Raw genomic sequence first — 27832 nt, forward strand, 5'->3', positions numbered from 1 at the left:
AGAACAGAGGTATAGGCCCTATAAGCCTGTAGTTTGAGCCAGCCTAGCATCTGCTCGGATGAACTTTTCCATGGGTTACCAATAAAACCATCTTGTTCTTGTCCTGAGAGCTTGGCTTTGACCCAGAGAGAGCATTCTGTCTCTTTTTTCCACCTGCCGTCAGGTAGGGGTCCAAGACTGACCATTGCCAACTTCATGGAGTTATTTAAGTCTCAGCACTTTCTACTTCTAGGAAAACTGCCTTCTACATGTTCTTTTGTTCTTAATTCTTGCACATGTCTTTCTAAATGATAATTTCACTAAGAATGATTTGGGCCCTCAGTGGATACTTTGGGAAACTTTTGATATAAATTGAAAAGTGCACTGAAAAAAAGGATAGGGTACTTATTTTGATTGGTATAACGAAGCCTCAGAAAGACAAAATTATTCTAAAATTGCATCTCTAAAAGATCCTTCAAAGCGCACAGAAGATAGAGTTACATATATGTAATATTTTCCTACCTCTAGATAGTGTTACCAAATTTGATTATAATATCCTTTCAAAGAGTTTTATTCTGATTGGTTAGATATAAATGCACACTGATATAAATTGAATAATACTAAAAGTCCCCAAAATTAAGGAAATTGTACCTCAAATACTTTCAACATTTACCCATTTTCATAAATTAGATATAATATCCACTCTTCTTTGAAAGAAGGGTTAATCATTATGTTTAGAGATATTTTGTCTAAAATTTTCTTAAATTGACTTTATTTTGCTTTGCATACCACAGAAATAAATTTCCTTGTCAGTTGCCTTACTTTTGTAATGAACTCTCATCAGATCTTTCCTAACCATGGTCATTTTTAAGTGTTGTCATCTGCGGATTGTTTTTACTCTGACTCTCTAAAAGCACTTGCTATCAACCACAAGGCAGAGCATTTCAACAAAAAAAGGCTGCCTCAGAAACCCATGGACATGACTATGTCAGATATTTTGGGTGTGGACTGCTAACAACACTGCTTAAACCACTAGACTGAATAAAGATTTCTAGAACTCTGAGGAGAAGCTGATGGCTTCACAAGCCTGCAAACTCAAAATAGAACAGAATAGCAATTAATTACATAGGACTGAATGGATTGACAGATTATTATAGGTTTTGTGGGAAGTGTTGCTGATGTGTTGATGTTCTATTTTCTGGATATAAGAAACCTCTTTTCTCTTTCCTCCTAAATTATCTATAACTTATAACAATTTAGTTTACCACATTTTTTTGCAAACAAAAATGAAACATTTAATTTTTTCTCCCTGCCTGATTCCTCTGGAATTGGAAAACTCTTCATAAGTGTTTTTATTTTTATAGCAATTTTTTATTTATTCATTTATTTTAACCTGTCCTCCTTGTTAATAGGAGATAATTGGAAATCTTGGTTATATAACCAAGCTTTGACTGGAATCTCATGTTTGAGAATGATGTTCATAGAATCAACTATGACTAGACATTTTTAAGGAATTAATGTTGACTTTATGGGTTTTTTTTTTTTTTTTTTATGTTTACAAAGCCCTCCGAGAAAAACTGGCCTGGTACCTGACTTATAAGTTTTCCAGTCTTGCAGGTAAACAAGGAAAGTCACTTCCTGGCAGGCCAAGAACCTTATATTTTGGGACCTTGAAAATAGGTGGGTGCCAAAACTGTGGGTACTACAGGTGAAATCTAGTGGCAAGTTCTTGGCTTGGCTTCCTAGCCTCAAGAAACTTTTACAAATTCAATGTGAGATTTCTTATGAAAACTTACAGCAAAGCAAATTTAAAAGATTATGTGATAAATTACCATTCTGGCTGCATCTATGTAAATAATAATGAACAACCTTACTTTTAGATCTTTAAGATTGTCTTTTGATCAAGAGGAGGGTAACTGTAGAGAGAAATTTTATGTTTCATTAGAAAGTTATGGCAAGCCTTTGTAGGCTATCAAATTTTGATTCTATTCATTGTCTTTGATCTATTTTACATCTTTTTGTAAACTACAGACAACTAATGGTTTTGTTCCTTATCTGCACGTTGGACTGGTTTTTGTTACATAGCTCATGCTTTTCCCTGTGTCTATATGTAATCAATAACCCAAAGGGAAAATTAGAAACATGAGAGAGACCACTGATGTAAAAACAAGAGAACAAACTGATGTCCATTTAGATGCAATATTAAATGAAAATTGGAAAAAGTCTCTCACTAAAGGCAAATTTATAGGATGCTCAATTACGGAAACAGTTCCTTTAATTGCAGGAACTGCAACATTGGCCAAAGTAAAACCTAAAATACCATGGGAGTTGTCCTCCTGGATAAATGTTTATTCTTGGGATCCTTGGCTCAGAGAAATTTTTTGAACCTGAGGCACCGTCTCTTAGTATCTGTACTAAATGGTAATCAAGACCTTTTTTGACATTTACAGATAAACGCAAGCTTAGAGAATTTGTAAAAACCAAACCAAAGCTACAAGAACTACTAAAGGAAATTGGTCAGAAAATCAATAACATCAGATAACAACACAACACAAGATCACAGAACAGAACATCCTGTTATCAACCAGAATAAGGAAATCACAAAAACAAATTAAGGTTAATTTTAAAAAGAAAAAAATGCTCAACACAGGGAATCATTGAAGTCATTATGTAGAAGATCACAATAATCAAAAAAAGGGACTAAATACAGGAGGCATAGATCTTCCATAAGGAGAGGAAAACAAGGCAATATAGGACGATACAAGCTAGGCTTTTACTTAGAAAAATAGGGGTAAATATTAAGGTAACCACAAAGAGGTCTAACAATTCCATAACTCAAAATAAAAACCAAGAAAAACATAATGACTCAGCAAACATAAATTCGACTACTATGAAAATGAGGAACACACAATTTACAAAGAAAAGCGTCTCAGCACAAAAAAGTAAGTGGAAAAATGAAATCGTCAACAACACACACAAAAAGGCATCAAAATGACAGCACTAAACTCATACTTATCTATAATTACACTAAATGTAAATGGACTAAACGCACCAATAAAGAGACAGAGAGTCTCAGACTGGATAAAGAAACATGATCCGTCTATATGCTGCCTACAAGAGACACACCTTAGACTTAGAGACAAGAACAAACTAAAACTCAAAGAATGGAAAAAAATATATCAAGCAAACAACAATCAAAAAAGAGCAGGAGTAGCAATATTAATTTCTGACAAAATAGACTTCAAAGTTAAATCCACCACAAAGGATAAAGAAGCACACTACATAATGATCAAAGGGACAATTGATCAGGAAGACATAACCATATTAAATATTTATGCACCCAATGACAGGACTGCAAGATACATAAAACAAAGTTTAGCAGAACTGAAAAGTGAGATAGACACCTCCACAATTATAGTAGGAGACTTCAACACACCACTTTCGGAGAAGGATAGGACTTCCAGTAAGAAGCTCAATAGAGACACGGAAGACCTAATTGCTGCAATCAACCAACTTGACCTCATAGACGTATACAAAACACTTCACCCCACAGCGGCAAAGTATACTTTTTTTTCTAGCACGCATGGAACATTCTCTAGAATAGATCACATATTAGGTCATAAAACAAACCTTTGCAGAATCCAAAACATCAAAATATTACAAAGCATCTTCTCAGACCACAAGGCCATAAAAGTGGAAATCAATAACAGAAAAATCAGGGAAAAGAAATCAAATACTTGGAAAATGAACAATACCCTGCTCAAAAAAGATTGGGCTCTAGAAGACATTAAGGAGGGAATAAAGAAATTCACAGAATGCAATGAGAATGAAAACACTTCCTATCAAAACCTCTGGGACACAGCAAAAGCAGTGCTCAGAGGTCAATTTATATCAATAGACACATACATAAAGAAGAAAGAGCCAAAATCAGAGAACTGTCCCTACAACTTGAACAAATAGAAACTGAGCAACAAAAGAATCCATGAGGCACCAGAAGAAAACAAATAATAAAAATCAGAGCTGAACTAAATGATTTAGAGAACAGAAAAACAATTGAAACAATTAACAAAGCCAAAAGCTGGTTCTTTGAAAAAATTAACAAAATTGATAATCCACTGGCCAGACTGACTAAAGAAATACAGGAAAGGAAACAAATAACCCTAATAAGAGACGAGATGGGCCATCTCACAACAGACCCAACTGAAATTAAAAGAATCATATCAGATTATTACGAAAAATTGTACTCTAACAAATTTGCAAATCTAGAAGAAATGGATGAATTTCTAGAAAAACACCACCTATCTAAACTAACACAATCAGAAGTAGAACAACTAAATAGACCCATAACAAAAAAAGAGATTGAAAAGGTAATCAAAAAACTCCCAACAAAAAAAAAGCCCTGGCCCGGAAGGCTTCACTACAGAGTTCTACCAAACTTTCAGAGAAGAGTTAACACCACTACTACTAAAGGTATTTCAAAGCATAGAAAATGATGGAATACTACCTAACTCATTCTATGAAGCCACCATCTCCCTGATACCAAAACCAGGTAAAGACACCACCAAAAAAGAAAATTACAGACCTATATCCCTCATGAACATAGATGCAAAAATCCTCAACAAAATTCTAGCCAATAGAATTCAACAACATATCAAAAAAATAATCCACCACGACCAAGTGGGATTTATACCAGGCATGCAAGGTTGGTTTAGTATTAGAAAAACCATTAATGTAATCCACCATAAAAATAAAACAAAAGACAAAAACCACACGATCTTAAAAATTGATGCAGAAAAGGCATTTGACAAAATCCAACACCCATTCATGATAAAAACTCTCACCAAAATAGGAATTGAAGGAAAATTCCTCAACATAATAAAGGGCATCTATACAAAGCCAACAGCCAACATCATTCTGAATGGAGAGAGCCTGAAAGCATTTCCCTTAAGAACGGGAACCAGACAAGGATGCCCTTTATCACCGCTCTTATTCAACATTGTGCTAGAGGTCCTAGCCAGAGCAATTAGGCTAGACAAAGAAATAAAGGGCATCTGGATTGGCAAGGAAGAAGTAAAATTATCTCTATTTGCAGATGACATGATGTTATACACAGAAAACCCTAAGGAATCCTCCAGAAAACTACTGAAACTAATAGAAGAGTTCGGCAGAGTCTCAGGTTACAAGATAAACATACAAAAATCACTTGGATTCCTCTACATCAACAAAAAGAACATCGAAGAGTAAATCACCAAATCAATGCCATTCACAGTAGCCCCCAAGAAGATAAAATACTTAGGAATAAATCTTACCAAAGATGTAAAAGACCTACACAAAGAAAACTACAAAGTACTAGTGCAAGAAACTAAAAGGGACCTACGTAAGTGGAAAAATATACCTTGCTCATGGATAGGGAGACTTAACATAGTAAAAATGTCTATTCTACCAAAAGCCATCTATACATACAATGCACTTCCGATCCAAATTCCAATGCCATTTTTTAAAGTGATGGAGAAACAAATCACCAACTTCATATGGAAGGGAAAGAAGCCTCAGATAAGTAAAGCATTACTGAAAAAGAAGAAGAAAGTGGGAGGCCTCACTCTACCTGATTTTAGAACACATTATACAGCTACAGTAGTCGAAACAGCCTGGTATTGGTACAACAACAGGCACATAGACCAATGGAACAGAATTGAGAACACAGATATAAATCCATCCACATATGAGCAGCTGATATTTGACAAAGGCCCAGTGTCAGTTAATTGGGGAAAAGATAGTCTTTTTAACAAATGGTGCTGGCATAACTGGATATCTATTTGCAAAAAAAATGAAATAGGGCCCATACCTCACACCATGCACAAAAACTAACTCCAAGTGGATCAAAGACCTAAACATAAAGACTAAAATTATAAAGATCATGGAAGAAAAAACTGGGACAACTTTAGGAGCCCTAATACAAGGCATAAACAAAATACAAAACATTACTAAAAATGACGAAGAGAAACCAGATAACTGGGAGCTCCTAAAAATCAAACACCTATGCTCATCCAAAAAAAAAAAATTTTTTTTTTCTAAAGACTTCACCAAAAGCGTTAAAAGACCACCTACAGATTGGGAAAAAATTTTCAGCTATGACATCTCTGCCCAGCGCCTAATCTCTAAAATCTATATTATTCTGTTAAAACTCAACCACAAAAAGACAAACAACCCAATCAAAAAGTGGGCAAAGGATATGAACACACACTTCACTAAAGAAGATATTCAGGCAGCTAACAGACACACGAGAAAATGCTCTCTATCATTAGCCATTAGAGAAATGCAAATTAATCTACGATGAGATTCCATCTCACTCCAACAAGGCTGTCATTAATCCAAAAAATACAAAATAATAAATGTTGGAGGGGCTGTGGAGAGATTGGAACTCTTATACACTGCTGGTGGGAATGTAAAATGGTACAACCACTTTGGAAATCTATCTGGCGTTTTCTTAAAAAGTTAGAAATAGAACTACCATACAACCCAGAAATCCCACTCCTCGGAATATACCCTAGAGAAATAAGAGCCTTCACACGAACAGATATATGCACACCCATGTTTATTGCAGGTCTGTTTACAATAGCAAAAAGCTGGAAGCAACCAAGGTGTCCATCAAAGGATGAATGGTTAAATAAATTATGGTATATTCACACAATGGAATACTACGCTTCTATAAAGAACAGTGATGAATCTGTGAAACATTTCATAACATGGAGGAACCTGGAAGGCATTATGCTGAGTGAAATTAGTCAGATGCAAAAGGACAAATACTGTATAAGACCACTATTATAAGTTCTTGAGAAATAGTATAAACTGAGAAGAACACATTCTTTTGTGGTTACGGGGGGAGGGAGGGAGGGAAGGTGGGAGAAGGTTATTTGCTGATTAGTTAGTAGATTAGAACTACTTTAGGTGAAGGGAAGGACAATACTCAATACAGGGAAGGTCAGCTGAACTGGACTGGAACAAAAGCAAAGAAGTTTCCGGGATAAACTGAATGCTTCAAAGGTCAGCGGAGCAAGGGCGGGGGTTTGGGGACTATGGCTTAAGGGGACTTCTAAGTCAATTGGCATAATAAACTCTATTATGAAAACATTCTGCATCCCACTTTGAAGTTTGGCGTCTGGGGTCTTAATTGCTTACAAGCGGCCATCTAAGATGCATCAATTGGTTTCAATCCACCTGGATCAAAGGAGAATGAAGAACACCAAGGCCACATGATAACTATGAGCCCGAGACAGAAAGGGCCACATGAACTAGAGACTGACATCATCCTGAGACCAGAAGAACTAGATGGTGCCCGGCCATAGCCGATGACTGCCCTGACAGGGAACACAACAGAGAACTCCTGAGGGAGCAGGAGACCAGTGTAATGCAGACCCCAAATTGTCATAAAAAGACCAGACCTAATGGTCTGGCTGAGACTACAAGAATCCTGGCAGTCATGGTCCCCAAACCTTCTGTTGGCCCAGGACAGGAACCACTCCCGAACACTACTTATCAGACATGGAAGGGACTGGGCAATGGGTTGGAGAGAGATGCTGATGAAGAGTGAGCTACATGTATCAGGTGGGCACTTGAGGCTGTGTTGGCATCTCCTGTCTGGAGGGGAGATGGGAGGGTAGAGAGGGTTAGAAACTGGCGAAACGGTCACGAAAGGAGAGACTGGAAGAAGGGAGCGGTCTGACTCATTAGGGGGAGAGTAAATGTGAGTATGTAGTAAGGTGTATATAAGCTTATATGTGACAGACTGACTTGATTTGTAAACTTTCACTTAAAGCTCAATAAAAATTATTTAAAAAAAAAAAAAAAAGATCTTCTTTGGTCAAATTCTCAGTATCCCTGAGAGTATGGCCAGGAGAAAGGAATGTAAAAAGAGAGAAACTGAGATATAGGAATTACAAGATTCCTCTGAGAGTACAGCACCATTTCACAAAGGTAACTGAACAATGTGAAATGCATCCAAGAACAGATAAAAAGAAGTAGTGTGGAGACAGGTAATCATAACATCTCGAACCCCCTCTGGGATAAGATAACTCTGATAGCCTGGAAGCTGGTTAAAGTTTATCTTGTGCAAAGAATTTAACTTTAGGCAATTTCAAGTGAATGGGGGTCACAGAAACTACCTGGTAACCTAATGTCAGCTAATCTCAGAAAGGGGACTTGATTTCAATCAGTCATGTTGAGGCTGACAATTGGTTAATTTTTACTGTTTTCTCTTCTTTAAAGTGTCATGTAGCTAGCTTGCATTGAGCCATTTGTTTTTTAGAAACAAAATAGTCTCCCTGTATGCATACAAAATAACTGCTCAGATAAACCCTATACGTTTTAATTTCTTTGTGCTCTGATTATTTTTTAACAGTAATTTAAGAAAAAAAAATTTTTTTTAATTTAAAAGAGTCACCCCAGGATATGATCAGGAAAACAAATGGAGGAGGAAGAAATCTTAAATGTTCTGCATAAGGATGTGGACCCTCTGAAGTAAAGTAAACCAAAAACACCCAAACCCATTTCTGTCGAGTAGATTCCCCAACTTATAGGGGCCCTAAGGACAGAGTAGAACTGCCCCATAGGGTTTCCAAGGAGTACCTGGTGAATTTGAACTGCCAACCTCTTGGTTAGCAGCCATAGCTCTTAACCAGTATACCACTGGGGTTTCATGGAGTGAAGAGCCTCAGAAAAAGGGATGGGGTATAGATTAGCATAACTGAGGCAGAAGAAGGGTCCCACTAGATGGCAGAAGGTTAGTGTCAAAAAAGAGAACGCTGGTAAGCCCTTGCCACAGAAAGCAATCATTGTAAAACTTTTAGGAACCAAACCAAACCCACTGCTGTTGAGTCGACCCTATAGGGCAGAGTAGAACTGCCCCATAGAGTTTCCAAGGAGTGCCTGGCAGATTCAAACTGCTGACCTTTTGGTTAGCAGCTGTAGCACTTAACCACTACGCCACCAGGGTTTCCACTTTTAGGAACAGAAATATCTAAATGTTCTGCTTTAGTTGTTTGATATGCTGGGCCAATGTAACCAGGTCTTGGGGGTTTTTTTTGTTTTGTTTTTTTGGCCTTCAACCTTCAGTAAAGTCTATACTCTCACAGCTCATAGCACTGGGGCTTTTGAGACGTAAGTAAAGCAGGATGGTGTCTGGTGTGAGGGCGAAAAAGGGATAGCACAGAGGGAATGAGACAAAGAGTAGATGAATAATTCACTAGAAACGAAACCAAAACCAGTGGGGAACACATTGCCATCCACACCCGCACGAATCCTCCAAGATAAGGTACAGAGACACTGGGTTTCCCCAGGATGTAGAATGGAGGCTCAGGCCCTTTTTTTTCTTTTGGTGAATTCTTTTTTTTTTTTTCAATTGTACTTCAGATGAAGGTTAACAGAACAAACTAGCTTCTCAAACAGTTATTGTTTTGTGACATTTGTTACCATTCCCACGACAGGTCAACACTCACCCCTTCTTGATCTTGGGTTTCCTATTACCAGCTTTCCTGTCCCCTCCTGCCTTCTAGTCCTTGCCCCCCGGACTGCTGTGCCCCTCTAGTCTCGTTTTGTGTTATGGGCCTGTCTAATCTTTGGTTGAAGGGTGAACCTCAGAAGCTACTTCTTTACTGAGCTAAAAGGGTGTGTCCAGGGGCCATACTCTCAGGGTTTCTCCAGTCTCTGTCAGGCCAGTAAGTCTGGTCTTTTTTTTAGAATTTTGTTCTACATTTTTCTCCAGCTCTGTCTGGGACCCTCTATTGTGATCTCTGTCAGAGCAGTCGGCGGTGGTAGCCGGGCACCATTTAGTTGTGTTGGACTCAGTCTGGTGGAGGCTGTGGTAGTTGTTTTTTGTTTGCTTGTTTCGTTTTTTAATATCACCAGATACGGTGACCCCAGCAAGGCCATGGGGCTTTGGGATTTTGGAAACTCCAGCCCACTCTCAGAGATGTCCTCTGACCTCAGGCCCTGTGGAAAGGCCTCAGTGCAGTCAAGATAAGAATATTTTTTAAGTCTGAGTTACCTAAGTTACTCAGTCTCCTTGTTTTGGGTGTAAAATGAAACCACATGGTTGCCAGGGCCCTCCTGCATTCCTTTCTTTCTCTCCAGCAAAGGTTCATCTTAGTGCTACTTGTCAGGTATACCCTCTAAATAAAACAGCGAGATGGCCTGTAATTCTTTTGTGGAGTCCCCAGTACTCTCTGAAAGCATGTGTTACCTGGGTCATTTTCTACCTTTCTACAGAGCAGAAGATAGTATATCTCCCAGATGAGGAAGGCAAAAAGGCTTGAAACAGCAATCTGGAACTCTAGTTACACTTATCTTCACGGTTCATGCAGAATTTCCTAGAAAACTATCCCGGAATTCAAAACTATTTTGAACAAAATTAATTCATCATAGGACATTCTCCTGTAGGATGACCACCAGAATGCAAACTTCTATATTTTCTTAAAGTTCTTACTATTGATATGTTACATAAGTATACAATAGTCCTAAAACTAGATAAATGGCTAAGGATGGTAGGTTTTCCATGCTCTTGCAATTTTATAGTTCAGTAAAAAGCAAAAGAAACGAACAAAAAAAAAAAGCTAAGTTGATCATTGAGGTGTTCCTTTGGTCATAAAACAAACTAAAACGAGGTGTATTAAAACAAACAACGAAAAAGCATGACAGTATGAGCCTTTACCAACAATAGTACCATTGTTATGCATAATTGGACTTTACCTAGTAAGCAAAATAAATACAACACATTATTCAAGTTGTCAGATTTGGCACATCATAAGACAGGATGCCCAATTAAATTTGAATTTCAGATTAAAAAATTTTTAATATTTTAGTATAAGCATTTCCCATGTAATATTTGAGACATTAAAAAGTATGTAATTATTTAATCTCACAATCTACACATTATTGCATTTTTATTTTGACCATTACACACGGAGAAAAGTTATTCACTATGAAAAAAAATCTAGTAATCTTTTTGCATATTTCTTTGCATTTAAGGGAAAGGAGCTGAGCTAATAATGAGGAAAGGTAAAGTATTTTTTTTCCTATCATTTTACTATTTCTTTAGAGCAGTATCTCCCAAGTAGGGTGTGTACCATTTAGAAATGATGTAAGATGATTCATTGTTTTGTGGAAAAAAATACTAGAAATACCAACTGTTTTTATAATGTTCATGATATTAGTAAATATTAACCAATTGCCATGGAGTTGATTTCAACTCGTGGTGACCACATGTTTGTCGGGGTAGACCTATACTCCACGGTATTTTCAATGGCTGATTTTTTTTTTTAGTAGATTTCCACGTCTGTCTTCTGAGGCACCTCTGGGTAGACTTGAACCTCTTACCTTTTGGTTAGCAGCCAAGTGCACTAACAGTTTGCACCACCCAGGGACTCCTTAATGCTCACGATATGTGTGTAATTGACAAATTCACTACCGTCTGTCAGTTTGTCATACTATGGTGGCTTGTGTGTTGCTGTGATGCTGGAAGCTCTACCACTGGTTTCTCAAATACCAGCAGTGTCACCCATGGTGGAAGGTTTCAATGGAGATTCCAGACTAAGAAAGAGTAGGAGGAAAGGCCTGGCAATCTACTTCCAAAATTTAGCCAATGAAAACCCTGTGGAACACAGTTCTGATCACAAGAGAATACTGTCTGCTATAGTGCTGGAAGATGAGCCCCCTGAGTTGGAGGACACTCAAAATAGACAGTGGCCACAACAATGGACTCAATTGTGAGGATGAGGTAGGGCTGAGCAATGCTTTGTAAGGTCACCGTGAATTGGAGCCGACTCATCAGCAGCTAACAACAATTGATTTTAAAAAAAAAAATGCATTGGGAGCATATGCCCACTTTTTTTTTTTTTTTTGACAGATGGAGCAGAGTTTTAAGACTACTAATCTAAAAAACTTCAACCAATCATACTAAACATGGAATTGTTTCAAGTGGATTTTCATAAAGACATATTCGTAAAGTATAAGGTTAAGGTTTTGAATTAACTTGAACCGAATTACTAGTTCATCTACTCTTTTTTGATGGGACACAATCAATCACTTGCTCTACTCTATACACAAGCAAATTATTCTCATCTTCCAACGTCTAAGTGTCAAAAATGTGAACAACCCCAAATTCGTCTACAAACATAAATTCATTTAAAGAACTAATTTGCAACCCTTTATATGCCCGTGAAAGCTTTAAAATCTTGGAGAAATGGATCCCAAACATGAGGAAAAAATAGGCAAAAAATTTTAAATAATCGCTACCATTTTCAAGTGGCATGTTTTTGCCACCGCTGTTTAAATAAAATTATTACCCTCTGCTAAGAAATCTAGAAAATAGATTTAGTTTGCACTGAATGAGGTTTTCTATCAGTTGATGTCATAGAAAGACAACCACTGGAGTTGCAAATTTGCAAAGGCTCTAGTTCAAAACAGTTTGATATGTGTTTGTATTTTTGCATATTTTAACTTTTATTAGACACTGCCCTATTAACTTCTACAATTATTATTCATACCAATTCACAGTTCTACCAAAAATGTATGAGTACCAATTTCCCCATTCTCTCAAAAGCACTGAATGTTATTAAACGTTTAATTTCTTCCGATCTGATGGGTGAAATAGATAGCTCATTGTTATTTTCCTTTATATTTATCTATTAGTGATTTTTTTAAATTTTATTGTGGTTTAGGTGAAAGCTTATAGCATAAATTAGTTTTTCATCCAAAAATCTTATACACAAATGGTTTTGTGACATTAGTTGCAATCCCTTCCAAGCGTCAGCACTCTCCCCCTTTCCTTTTCCACCCTGGGTTCTCCGTGTCCATTGGTCCAGTTTTCCTGTCCCTTCCTGCCTTCATCTTTGCTTTTGGGTGGTTGCTGCTCATTTGGTCTCATATACTTGATTGAACTAAGAAACACGTTCCTCATGTGCTTTATTGTTTGTTTATAGGCCAGTCTAATCTTTGGCTGAAAGGTGGGCTCTGGGTGTGGCTTCAGTTCTGAGTTAGCACAGTTTTTGAATTTTAATAAGCATTGCTTCTGATTACAAAAATACAAATTGTACATATTGAAAATATTTTGACCTTAATCTTTAATGTTGTAAAGCTATCCCTACAAAAAAACCCAAACCCATTGCCATCAAGTCGATTCCCAACTCATAGTGACTCCCAGTGACAGAGTAGAGATGCCCCATAGGGTTTCTCAGGCTGTAATCTTTACAGGAGCAGAGCACCAGGTCTCTCTCCCACGGAGCCACTGGATGGGTCCGAAGCACTGACATTTCAGTTAGCACCTGTGTGCTTAACCACTGGATCACAAAACTGTCATCAGGTTTTTCAAAATACTATTTTTTCATGTGTAAAAAAAATGAGCAATAATTTCAGAGAAGCCCAAATCACATTTAGAAGCTACTACTACTAATATTAATAATGATAACATTAAAATAACAAAAATATTAACAGCAGCTAGCACTTATTAGTGCTTACCACATGCCAGACTGTTTTGTGCACTTTACCTGTTTTAACTTAGTAGTTTTCAACCCAGGCTGCCTGTTAGAACCACCAAGGGACCTTGAAAAAAAAAAAAAAAAGGAAAAACTGACACCTGCATCCACCTCAGAAAAGACCTCCAGAGTGGTAACCTGGACATTGGTGGTTATAATGTGCAGCCAGGGTTAAAAAACAAATACATCAAAACAATCCTGACAACAAATCTAGGAGGGTATAATTACTTTGCAGTGCCCCCCAAAAAAAAAACAAACCCACTGCCATCGAGTCGATTCCAACTCATAGCGATCCTATAGGACAGAGTAGAACTGCCCCATAGAGTTTCCAAGGAGTGTCTGGCAGATTCGAACTGCTGACCTCTTGGTTAGCAGCCGTAGCACTTAACCACTACACCACCAGGGTTTACACTTTGCAGTGAGGAAAGTGAAATACATGGTTCACAAACATCAGTGTTGGGATTTGAACCCAGCCAGGCAGTTTGGCTCCAAAATTTAAAATCTTTACCACTAAGCTATAGGGCAGTGGTGGTTCAGTGGTAGAATTTACCCCTTCTGTGCAGGACACCTGGTGGCACAATAGTTAAGCACTGGGCTGCTAACCAAAAAGTCCACACTTCAAACCTACCAGTGGCTCCATGGAAGAAAATACCTGGCAATCTGCCCCTGTAAAGATCACAGCCTGGGAAACCCTATGGGGCAGTTCTACCCAGTTGTATAGGGTCACTATGAGTTAGAATTGACTGGACAGCACACAACAACAATACATGGAGACCTGGGTTCAATCCCCACCAATGCACCTCAAGTGCAACCACCACTCTCTGTCAGTGGAGGTTTGCATGTTGCTATGCTGCTCAACAGGTTTCAGTGAAGCATCCAGGCTAAAAAAGACTAAGAAGAAAGGCCTGGCAATCTACTTCCAAAAGTCTGCTAATGAAAACACTGTGGATCACCACAGTTCAATCCCATTGTACACAGAGCCAACATGGTAGTCAGCCCCCAACAACAGCAATCTCTAAGCTGTACTTACTACCCCTCAAAGACCACAAACCACTGTGTATTTAGGGGTGACACAGTGGTTAAAAGCTCCATTGCTAAACAAAAGGTCAGCAGTTTGAATCTATCAGCCACTCCTTGGAAACCCTATGAGGCAGTTCTACTGTCCTGTAGGGTCGCTATGACTTGGAGTCAACTCAATGACAGCAGATTTCATTCACATGCTATGCATAAAAAATCATTTCTGTAATTTCTTTGCAGTTAGATTAAAAAAAAAAAATGTTTTGTTTTTTTTTTTTGCATGACCTTGGCTGAAAAAACAAACAAGATCCTGATCATGGAATTACTTTGCCTTGCACATGACTGGGAAGGTGACCAAGCCTTAGCCGGTGCTGAAATCAGTCATTTCACTGTTTACTGTAGAACGTTATCTACCCAATTGGCCAGCTCAGCGCCCCAGGATTCTTCTTGCAGCCAGCTCTCTGAGCTTGGCCTGTAGTTCGTTCTCATACAAATACTGCAGGTACAGATGGCAAGCAGGGACACTTCCTTTCCTCTACTGATATTTCTCCTCCAGGGCAAATAGGCTTGAAAGTTCAGAAGCCACTTGCCAGCAGTTTTCTTTACAGTTCTCCTCAGCTACCGTAGCTCAGAGAGAAGTTAACAGAATTCTCAGTCAATTTTAAAAGGCAGGAATGGAAAGAAAGCCTAATTCTGTGTTGCTATCACTTGTTTTATCCCTTGTTTAATCCAGGTAGCAGTCACATGCGTTACAACCTTGCATCGGTTTATCTGAAACTTGTCAGACCACGAAGTACCCTTCCTGCTGGGTCAGGTTGGCAGCAGAGGTGATCTGTCTCAATGCCAAGGAAAAGAAATAAGGCAAGAAGAATTTAAATGGGGGAAAAATAGACTATGGAATCATATCTATTTAGAGAGGAGAAAGAAATACTATACTATGAAATGCAGGGGAGGGTAGGGTGTGAGCCAGGCATTTATCAGCTGACTTGAGAAGTGGAGTGTTAAGCAGGGGGTTTAAACCAGTGATCTGCAAGGAACAATGGAGTAAAGAGGCAGAGACTCACAAAGTGGCATCCAGACATTCTAACTCCATGGGGTCTCTGCCATGTCACTGCACTGTTCCAATAAGGCACTTCACAGTATGATTTGATCAGAGACTCAGGCAAGACATGGAGCCCAAGAGGCTATTTATTGAGCTCAGCTGCTAACCAAAAGACTGGCGGCTGGAACCCACCCATCGGCACTGCAAAAGAAAGACCCGTAGATCTGCTTCTGTACAGTTTACAACCTAGAAAACCCTATGGAGCAGTTCTACTCTGTCACATGGTGTCACTATGAGTCAAAAATCTGCTTGACGGCATCTAACAACAACCACAACATCTGCTGGCTACTATGCTAGGTGGCCTGTTCCACCTGTCATGTGATCTCCACAACAATCTCGAAAGGCAAGTAGTATTATTTATTATGCTTCCAGTGATATTCCATTGTAACTCAACTTTTAAGTGGGCAGCATGGGTTTGAAATGAGATCTGTTTGGTTCTAAAACCTATGTTTCTTCAACTCTCTGTCACTCTGTGACAATGAAGAAAGACAAGAAGTGTTGTCAGGGCAGCTCACGTTCTCTAAGGGATGGAAATGGATGCCTTCTCTGAGCGACACGTGGAGACCTACATGTGGATTAAACAAAATAAATCAGCAGAGAGTGAGAAAAGAAAGAAAGAGACAGGTTTTTCAGGAAAAGTCTTGAGGCAGGATTGTTATTTGCATTCAGGGAAACTCTTGTTTTCCCTTGATTAAAAATTGCATCTAATCTAGATGGAGAGAGTACTGCTTATTTACCCATTTCCATTTCCATTTCTTAACAGCTCTCAAAGTTACAGTGCACCTGTTACTAAAGCAACCAGCGCCAAGTCAGAGATTCAGAAACGGCGGGAGGGGGAGAGGAGAGAGGTCAACTTTAAACTTACGTTAATCCTCACAACAACAGAATCAGGCTTGTTCACAATTTCCTTGATATTTTTTTACTGACATTAACCCTTTCTGAGCTCATACACAAAGTTACCATAAATAAATACATAAAAGGATTCCCCCCCCTTTGGCTTAAATGAGGACAGTTGCAAAAATAAATAAACAAAACACGTTTCCCCAGTTTCTAGTATAAAGCTAATCAACTAAGAGGAATCAACTAAGAGGTTAGTTACTCCTCATGTCAGAATAGACTGATGCTTGAAAGAAATGTTCAACTAGTCCAAAAGAACAGTTTGAGAGCCATAAATTTTTATAGTTGGTAGCAGATGAGGGCTAACAGCTGCTAAAATAAACACTCACCGGTGAACAAAAATAAAGCAAATATTTACATCGAAAAACAAGTCAGAACAAAATGCCAAAGTATACAAGGCAGAATGAGTAGGTATGTGACCACGGCAGCCCCCCAGAGGACGTGTTGATTTTCCTTTTATTACTTACCCACGCAAGTAGAATCCCCATTTCCTGCAGGGGGGCCTGTAGGGCAGTACCAGTGCTGCAGAGCTGAGAGGCTAACAAAACTAAACTGAAAAACTACTGACAACAGAATAATAAATAAGAACAGCCGCATCTTGATGGGTTTGAACTTTCAATAGAAAGTAAGTAGATTTTGCTACAGGAGGGCCCAGGCAAAGCGAGGGTGTCTGACCCCAAGCTTGTCCACCGAGGTTGGCCTGAGGTCTTGGGGCATCTTTTTACTCTCCTGTTTTGCTCTTACGCTCCAGCTTCCTTCTCCTGTAACTCAAGACAGCTTCCAACTGCAGCCTGAAAGGGACACTCCAGGAGAGCGTTCTTCAGCTAAACTGTCTGGAGCCAGTAAGAAATACCTGACACCCTTACGTCAAAATTTGCAGAATTGAACAGGCAACCTCTGGAGGCCTGCAGCAGACTTCAGAGTGACAGGCAGAGCAGTGGAGGCAAAGGCTAGGGAGAAAAACGAAAGGGAAGAATTCATGGAAAACTCCAGTCAGGACCCTTGAATGAGGCTGAAAGAAGAAATACAGAGGTACGGTTCCTCATCAAACGCAGTTTCTCTCTTTGAAAAAAGTAGAATGACTCTCCTTTCCTTTTTAAAGCTCTTTTGGCTCCACCCTCCTTTCTTTTAGTGACACTTGAGTGAGCCTCTGTTTGCAAATGTGAATGTGGGCAATTCCACACCACAGGAAAGCAGGGATGGCTGCCAAAGAGGAGATAACTCGCTACTCACCATAAATATTCTGGGCAGAACCAGGGAAAGAACAGTTAGGATATGGGGAGGAGCCCGTAGTGTCTTGGAGGTACCTGTTGAATACTGGCTATACTGTAATATCTTGAAGGACAGAGACCAAATTAAACCATGCAAAGTAAATCCACAGTGAGCAACACCGCTGATAATTCAGATTTATAATGATTGATCATTCACATGAGCAATGTAATGATAACTCACTTTCAGCTCATTATTTGAATGAAATGTCAACACCCAATCTTTCTTTTCTCTCCTGTGTATTTTATAGCGGAATTTGCAAGATTATTCTTTCCAAATCAAAGGGAAATCCCTGAAGCCAAATGAGGAGATACAGTATTAACAGACACCTTTTCTTTCAGCATGAACATAATAAAGCATCACAAGGGGCCAGGAGTGCAGGGAAAGGAGTGGGCTGTAATGACAGAGCAATGCTGGAAAAAATAAGCTAATCGTGCAAATGCTGGGAAGCATTGGAAACCCAGCACAGCTGAATGCTCTTCCCTGTCTGACAACGTAAGCTACGTTTAAATATCGGCGATACAAATTAAAAGCTTCAAATATTGGTTTAGCTGTCTGGATCATCACTTTCTACTTGGAGCAAGAGCAGTTATTTCTTCAGCAATGAACACCCCCACACACACACAAAAAAAAGGCCATTGAGGTCAAGTCCATTCCGACTGGTAGCAACCTACAGGACAGAGTAGAACTGCCCCATAGGGTTTCCAAGGAATGGCTGGTGGATTCGAACTGCCGACCTTTTTTTGCTTAGCAGCTGAGCTCCTAACCACTGCACCATCAAGGCCCAGAAATATCCAGCTCAGGCAAACTATTTACACCAGACTGGATGAACAATGGAAAATTCTGTCAGTTTACTCTACCCAGAAAAACAGTCTTTCATTCAAATTGCTCAGAGGTAGTGTTCCAAGTACTAGTCAAAATGTAGATAAAGCAGGAGTTCCCAAAACAACAGTCACCTGAGGGAATGCCCATTATAGAGGACAATGGAAACAACTCTAAGCCTTTGCCACATATTTAATCATGTTCTGATTATCCTGCAAAGATTGTGCCATTTTTCACTTATCCAGCTAAAATCAGGATTTCTCTAATTTCGGTCTGCCTCTGCCAGGCAGCTCTGACTCCTGACGAGAGAAATAGGCCCTGGGCAGGAGGAGGAAAAAAACCCACATGGAATGGGGAGAAGGAATATTCCACTGCTTTTTGGACTCAGTCAGACATAAGACTCAGACCGAGTGTCCCACAAACAACCTGTCCTGACTACTATTCAGTTTACTAGCCTTCTTAATAAGCTTCCCCTTCAGCAAACTCATTGCCACTGTCATAGATAACAGCAGTACAAGGGGCTTAGAAGACAGCCAAGGATCAAGCTGTGTGAGTGAAAAGGTGTGGGGAGAAAGATGTGAGCACAAATATGAAACAAGCCACAGCTATATTCTATTTGGGCTTTGGATTCCTTATTTTTATTTATTTATTTTTTTGGTTTTATAAAGGTTTGCTTTCCTAATTACTTTTTACCTGGGCTAACGCTGTCATCGGATGGGTTTTTTAATGCTATCATTGGAGTCTCTCGGTGGCACAGTGGCTAATGCACTCAGCAGCTAACCAAAAGGCTGGAGGTTTGAGCCCACCCAAAAGTGCCTTGGAAAAAAAGCCCTGGTGATCTACTTCCAAAAAATCGGTCATTGAAAACCCTGTGGAGCACAGTTCTACTCTGCTACACGTAGGGTCACCATGAGTCAGAATCAACTCATATAGCAACTGTTTTTTTTTTTTAGTGCTGTCGTTAATGTTGAGTATAAACCCCTGAGGATGGGAATGGTGGATATGGCAACTGACCACTGATGATAAAGATCAATTCCAGCTAACCTATAGACAATATAGAACTGCAAAATCATAGGACAGAGCTATCCAACTGAAAAGGACTTCCAGAGATAATTTAGTAAGTTGATAGCCTTACTTCTGGATAAAACTGAGCCTGCCCTGTTGTTATGGATTAAATTGTGTCCCTCAAAAATATGTGTTGGACTCCTAACTCCGCTACCTGTGGATGCAATTCCACTTGGGCACTGGGTTTTCTTTGTTGTATTAATGACGCCATAGCAGTATAGGGTACATCTTAAACCTTACCACTGTGGATTAGGCACAGAAGCAAGAGAGCAAGGAAGCCCAGATAGGGGCATGTTTCTCAAACCAAGAGGAACAAACCAGTACATCCTGCCTGGAATGCCTCCAGACCCTGGGTATTAAAATAAGAAGAGGAAGAAGGAGGGCATAATATGTAATTTATAATTTCACAAAGCAGTGCCAAAATTTAAAAGCCAAAAACTAAATACAGTAAATAAACAGGTCATTTTAGACAGCATTGTATTTATTTACATAATCTCAGCACGCCTCCATCATCATTCCCTCAAGTACTTTCAGTGCCATAAAACCTGCAAAAGCCAGAACCTGTGTAAGGCAGAAATCTGTCAGAGGAGGAAAACTCAGATATTTTCCACTAGTAGAGAGCAATAAAAAAGTGGTAAGACCGCACCCTGTCAAAGGCAAAAAACTTGCAAGACCCGGAAAAATAAGGCAGTCCCTCGATTTTCGGTTCCCACAGCTTTCACTGTACTGTACTAAAATTGTCAAGGTGTCCGGAAAGAACTCTGGCTTTTTGATTTTCCGCAGTACAATCCTTCTCCTCATCCTCAATTCTGCTGAACCTACAGGAAGCACGGTCCCGCTGAGCACAGAGCATTTTTGTTTGTTTTTTGTGCTTTAGGTGAAAGTTTACAGAGCATATTAGTTTCTCATTAAACGATTAATACACAAATTGTTTTGTGATATTGTTTGCCAACCCCACGACATGTCAACACTCTCCCCTTGTCAATCCTGGATTCCCGATTTCCTTTCATCCAGTTTTTCTTCCCCTTCCTGACTTTTTTTTTTTTTAATTGTGCTTTAGGTGAAAGTTTACAAACCATGTCAGTCTATCACACAGTTATACACACCTTGCTGTGCACTCCTAGCTGCTCTACTCTTAATGAGACAGCACACTCCTCCTCTCCACTCTGTGTTTCCTATGTGCATTCAACCAGCTCCTGTCCCCCTCTTCCTTCTCATCTCACCACCAGACATCCTTCCTGCCTTCTTGTCTTTGCTTTTGGGCTGCTGTGCCTATTTAGTCTTGTGTACATGGTTATTGTTTGTTTTATAAGCCTGTCTAATTTTTGGCTGAAGGATGAACTTCAGGAGTGACTTCAGTACTGAGTTAAAAGGGTGTGCAGGGGCTATACCCTCAGGGTGAAGTACAGAGCATTTAAAGGCTGACAAGAGCAGTGGAAGTGCCATAAACTGCATGTAATTAAACACTAAACCAAAAACCTATGGCCATCAAGACGATTCCCACTCATAGCAACTCTATATAATTAAACACTACTTGCTGCAAACTAATGCAAGTGCGAACCCCTGTTTACAGCTCTTGGTTTGGTCTTAATATATTTATAAAACTGTGAGTCAATATCCTGTTTTCTTTCTTCTACCTCAAAGGACAGAAGTTATTTAGGTGAAAATAATCATGATTTGCTACTCAAAATTGGAAAGAGGTACAAAATAGATGGTAGAAAGAAAATATTTAAATAAACTAGATATTTTGAAAATTTTCACATACCAGAAAAATAAAATAAATCAAGTTAAGTTGCTTTCATTTGGTTTTCCCAGCCTGATTTCCAATGCATTTGTTTTATTTTAGTTCAAATAAAATCTACATAAAGTGAAGCTAACAGATTTTAGGTATACAATCTGATGAGTTTTGATAAATGTATATACGCATTTAACCAACATTCCATCCAAGATATAGAACATTTGCATTACCACAGAAATTTCCCTTGTGCCCCTTCCAGTCAATCCCATCCACACGGATAGGCAACCATTGCTCTAATTTCTATCACACATTAATTTTGTCTGTTCTCGAACTTTATATGCATGTAATCATACAGTACATACTCTTTTCTGTCTGGTTTCTGTCATTTAACATAATATTTTTTTAGATTCATCTACGTTGTTGCATCAATACTTCATTCTTTTGTATTGTTGGAAAATATTCTTTTGTGCAAATATATCACAATTTATTTCTTCATTCTCCTGATAATGAGCATTGGATTGTTTCCAGGTGTGGGTTCAATGAATGCTTTCATTTCTCTTCTGTTAATCCTAATTGCTGGTTTAAAGGGCAGGTGTGTATTTAACTTAATACAAAACTGTCAAATAGTTTTCCAAAGTGGCTACTCCATTTTATACTCTCACCAACAATGCATGTAGTTGTGACATTTGTAGTTGTCAGTTTTTGTTTTTGTTTTGGTGGCTGTGATGGTGAAGTAACTGAGACTTTGTGTCAACTTAGCTAGGCCATAAGCCATGATTCTGAGTGGTTGGGCAGATACTATGTAATTATCTTCCATTTTGTGATCTGATTTGAACAGCCAATCGGCTGAAAGGGGACTTTCCTTGAGGGTATGGCCTGCATCCAATATATATAGATATTCTGGCAAAGCTCACCGTCTCTTGACCCTGCGTCTAACTCATCATTCTTTGACCTCTGGTTCCTGGGATATGAGCCAATAGCCTACAGCCTGACCTGCTGATTTTGAGCTCATCAGTCCCTGCAACCACACTAATCAGGAGAAGGCTCCAATCTGATACCTGACCCACAGATTTGGGATTTGCCAACCTCCACAGCTGTGTGTCATTTCCTCGAAATAAACCTCTCTGTATATATATTTCTACCACTCGTCTATCAGTTTGTCATACTGTTGTGGCTTGCATGTTGTTGTGATGCTAGAAGTTATGCTACTGGTATTCAAATACCAGCAGGGTCACCCACGGTGGACAGGTTTCAGTGGAGTTTCCAGACTAAGACAGACTAGGAAGAAGGAGCTGGTGATCTACTTCTTTAAAAATTGGCCAGTGAAAACCTTCTGAATAGCAAGAACGTTGATTGGGGCCAGAAGATGAACTCTTCAGGTTGGAAGACACTCAAAATATGACTGGGAAAGAGCTGCCACCTCAAAGTACTGTTGACCTTAATGACATAGATGTAATAAAGCTTTTGGGACCTTCATTTGCTAATGTGGTATGACTCCAAATGAGAAGACACAGCTGCAAACATTCATTAATAACTGGAATGCAGAATGTACAAAGTATGAATCTAGGAAAAATGAAAGTCATCAAAAATGAAATGGAACACATAAAGATTGATATCCTAGGCATTAGTGAGCTGAAATGGACCGGTATTGGTCATTTTGAATCAGGCAATCTTATGGTTTACAATGCTTGGAGTGACAAATTAAAGAGGAATGGCATCACATTCATCATCAAAAAGAACATTTCGATGTCTATTCTGAAGTACAACGCTGTCAGTAATAGGATAATATCCATACGCCTACAAGAAAGACCAGTTATTACAACTGTTATTCAAATTTACACACCAACCACTAAAGCCAAAGATGAAGAAATTGAAAATTTTTACCAAATTCTGCAGTCTGAAACTGATCAAACGTGCAATCAAGATGCATTGATAATTACTGGTGGTTGGAATGCAAAAGTTGGAAACAAAGAAGAAGGATCAGAACTTGGAAAATATGGCCTTGGTGATAGAAACAACCTGGGAGATCACATGACAGAATTTTGCAATATCAACAACTTATTCACTGCAAATACCTGTTTTCAACAACGTAAACGGTGACTATACACATGGACCTCACTGAATGGAATACACAAGAATCAAATCGACTACATCTGTGGAAAAAGACGATGGAAAAGCTCAATATCATCAGTCAGAACAAGCCCAGGGTCCAACTGTGGAACAAACAGACCATCAATTGCTCATATGCAAGTTTAGGTTGAAGCTGAAGAAAATTGAAACAAGTCCATGAGAACCAAAGCATGATCTCGAGCATATCTCACCTGAACTTAGAGACCATCTCAAGAATATTAATGGATTTGACGCATTGAACACTAATGACTGAATACCAGACAAGTTGTGGGATGACATCAAGGACATCAAACATGAAGAAAGAAAAAAGGTCATTAAAAATACAGGAAAGAAAGGACCATAATGGATGTCAGAAAAGACTCTGAAAGTTGCTCTTGAACGTAGAGTAGCTAAAGCAAATTCAAGAAATGATGATGTAAAAGAATGGAACAGAAGATTTCAAATGGTGGCTTGAAAAGACAAAATATCACAATGAAATGTGCAAAGACCTGGAGTTAGAAACCCAAAAGGGAAGAACACATTTAACATTTCTCAAGCTGAAAGAACTGAAGAAAAAATTCAAGCCTCGAGTCGCAATATTGAAGGGTCCTATGGGCAAAACCCTGATGGCATTGTGATTAAGTGCTATGGCTGCTAACCAAAAGGTCAGCAGTTCAAATTCACCAGGTGCTCCTTAGAAACCCTGTGGGGCAGTTCTACTCTGTCCTGTAGGGTTGCTATGAGTCAGAATTGACATGACAGCAATGGATGATGGATGATGATCATGATGGGCAAAATATTGAATGAATCAAGAAGCATCAAAAGAAGATGGAAGGAATATAGACAGTTACTGTACCAAAAAGAATTGGTCAACATTCAGTCATTTCAGGAGGTAGCATATGATCAAGAGCCAATGGTATTGAAGGAAGAAGTCCAAGCTACATTGAAGGCTTTGGCAAAAAACGGGGCTCCAGGAATTGACAAAATGCCAACTGAAATGTTTCCATAAACGGATGCAGCACTGGAGGTACTCACTCGTCTCTGCCAAGAAATTTGGAAGACAGCTACCTGGCCAACAGACTGGAAGAGATCCATATTTGTCCTCATTCCAAAGAAATGTAATGCAACAGAATGCAGAAATTATCCAACAATATCATTAATATCACACACAAGTAAAATTTTGTTGAAGATAATTCAAAAACAGTTGCAGCAGTACATCAACAGTGAACTGTTAGAAATTCAAGCTGGATTCAGAAAAGGACATGGAACTGGGATTGTTGTTGTTGTGGTTACGTGCCATCCAGTCGGTTCCAACTCATAGCAACCCTGTGTACAGCAGAACAAAACACTGCCCAGTCCTGCACCATCCTCACAATCGTTGCTATGCTTGAGCCCAATGTTGCAGCCACTGTGTCCATCCATCTCATTGAGGGTCTTCCTTTTTTTCACTGACCCTCTACATTACCAAGCATGATGTCCTTCTCCAGGGACTGGTCCCTCCTAATAACATGTCCAAAGTATGTGACACATAGTATCACCATCTTTGCTTCTAAGGAGCACTCTGGTTGTACTTCTAAGACAGATTTATTCTTTCTTTTGGCAGTCCATGGTATATTCAATATTCTTCACCAACACCACAATTCAAAGGCATAAATTCTTCTTTGGTCTTCCTTATTCATTGCCCAGCTTTCGCATGTATATGAGGCGATAGAAAACACTATGGCTTGGGTCAGGCGCACCTTATTCCTCGAGGTGACATCTTTGCTTTTTAACACTTTAAAGAGGTCTCTTGCAGCCTATTTGCCCAACGCAATGCGTCTTTTGATTTCTTGACTGCTGCTTCCATGGGTGTTGATTGTGGATCCAAGTAAAACAAAATCCTTGCTCCATTTATCATGATGTTGCTTATTGGCCCAGTTGTGAGAACTTTATTTTTCTTTATGTTGAGGTGTAATCCATACTGAAGGCTGTGGTCTTCGATCTTTATCAGTAAGTGCTTCAAATCTTCTTCACTTTCAGCAAGCAAGGTTGTGCCATCTGCATAATACAGGTAGTTAACGAACCTTCCTCCACTCCTGATACCCTGTTCTTCTTCATATAGTCTAGCTTCTTGGATTGTTTGCTCAGTATACAGATTGAATAGATACAGTGAAAGGATCTGGTAGAAGGATACAACCATGATGCACACCTTTCCTGACTTTAAACCACGCAGTATCCTCTGGTTCTGTCCCTTGATCCATGGTTAGATTCCCATGAGCACAATTAAGTGTTCTGAAATTCGCATTCTCTGCAATATTATCCATAACTTGTTATGATCCACAGTCAAATGCCTTAGGATAGTCAATAAAGCACAGGTAAACATCTTTCTGGTATTCTCTGCTTTTAGCTAGGATCTATCTGATAATCAGCAATGATATCCCTTGTTCCACGTCCTCTTCTAAATCCAGCTTGAATTTCTGGCAGTCCCTGTCAATATACTGCTGTTGAATGATCTTCAGAAAATTTTGCTTGCATGTGATATTCATGATATTGTTCAATAATTTCCATGTTTGGTTGGATGACCTTTCTTGGGAATAGGCATAAATATGAATCTCTTCGAGCTGGCTGGCCAGGTAGCTGTCTGCCAAATTTCTTGGAATAGAAAAGTGAGCACTTCCAGCACTGCAACCATTTGTTGAAACATCTCAATCAGTATTCCATCAATTCCAGGACTCTTGTTTTTCACCAATGTCTTCAGTGCAGCTTGGACTTCTTCCTTCAGGAGAGTAGGTTCCTGATCATATGTTACTTCCTGAAATGGCTGAACATCAATCAGTTCTTTTTGGTATAGTGACTCTGTGTATTCCATCCATCTTCTTTTGATGCTTCCTGTGTCTTTAGTATTTTCCCCACGGAATTCTTCAGTATTACAATTAGAGGTTTGAATTTTTTCTTCAGTTGTTTCCGCTTGAGAAATGCCGAGCATGTTCTTCCCTTTTGCTTTTCTATCTCCAGGTCTTTGCACATGTCATCATAATACTATATTTTGTCTTCTTGAGCTGCCCTTTGAAATCTTCTGTTCAGCTCTGTTACTTCATCATTTTTTCCTTTTGCTTTAGCTACTCAACAGTCAAGAGCAAGTTTCAAAATCTCTTCTGACATCCACTTAGGTCTTTTCTTTCTTTCCTGTCTTTTTAATGACCTCTTGCTTTCTTCATGTATGATGTCCTTGATGTCATTCCACAACTCCCCTGGTCCTTGGTCATTAGCGTTCAATGCCTCAAATCTATTCTTAAGATGGCCTCTAAATTCAGGTGGTATATACTCAAGGTTGTACTTTGGCTCTAGTCAACTTGTTCTAATTTTCTTAAGTTTCAACTTTAATTTGCATATGAGTAATTGATGGTCTGATCCAAAGTCAGCCCCTGGCCTTGTTCTGACCATTAATACTGAGCTTTTCCATCATCTGTTTCCACAGATGTAGTCTATTTGATTCTTGTGTATTCCATTTGGCAAGGTCCACCTGTATAGTTGCTGTTCATGTTGGTAAAAAAAAAAGGTATTTGCAATGAAGAAGTCTTTGGTCTTGCAAAATTCCATCATTCGATCTCCCAGGTTTTTTCTACCACCAAGGCCATATTTTCCAAGTTCTGATCCTTCCTCTTTGTTTCCAACTTTTGCATTCCAATCAATGCATCTTGATTGCACATTTGATCAATTTCGGACTGTAGAAGTTGGTAAAAATTTTCAATTTCTTCATCTTTGGCCTTAGTGGTTGGTGCATAAATTTGAATAATAGTTGTATTAACTGGTCTTCCTTGCAAGCGTATGGAGATTATCCTATCACGGACAGTGTTGTACTTGAGGATAGATCTTGAAATGTTCTTTTTGACGATGAATGCAATGCCATTCTTCTTCGAGTTGTCATTCCCGGCATAGTAGACCATATGATTGTCTAATTCAAAATGACAAATACCAGTCCATTTCAGCTCACTAACTCTTAGGATGTCAATCTTTATATGCTCCATTTCATTTCTGATGATTCCTAATTCTCCTAGATTCATACTTCGTACATTCCAGGTTCCGATTATTAATGGCTGTTTGCAGCTGTTTCTCTTCTCATTTTGAGTCATGCCACATCAGTAAACGAAGGTTCTGAAAGCTGGACTCCATCCACATCATTAAGATCAACTCTACTTTGAGGAAGCAGCTTGTCTCCAGTTGTATTTTGAGTGTCTTCCAACCTGGGGGGGCTCATCTTCCGGCACTATATCAGACAATGTTCCACTGCTACTCATAAGGTTTTCACTGGGTAATTCTTTTCATAAG

General features: G+C 39.0%; 1 protein-coding gene across 1 annotated transcript in view; it reads right to left on the minus strand.

Moving 5' to 3' along the window:
• The window catches only part of EGF (epidermal growth factor), a 142995-nt gene extending 125805 nt beyond the window's left edge, over positions 1 to 17190 (minus strand). Inside the window, 1 exon segment of the mRNA XM_064285443.1 lies at positions 16989 to 17190. Within this exon segment, the coding sequence (XP_064141513.1) occupies positions 16989 to 17118 (130 nt within the window). The 5' untranslated portion in view covers positions 17119 to 17190.
• Positions 17191 to 27832: the final 10642 nt, after the last annotated feature.

The sequence above is a fragment of the Loxodonta africana genome, chromosome 5 (assembly GCF_030014295.1).
Source record: "Loxodonta africana isolate mLoxAfr1 chromosome 5, mLoxAfr1.hap2, whole genome shotgun sequence".
NCBI classification, from domain to species: domain Eukaryota; kingdom Metazoa; phylum Chordata; class Mammalia; order Proboscidea; family Elephantidae; genus Loxodonta; species Loxodonta africana.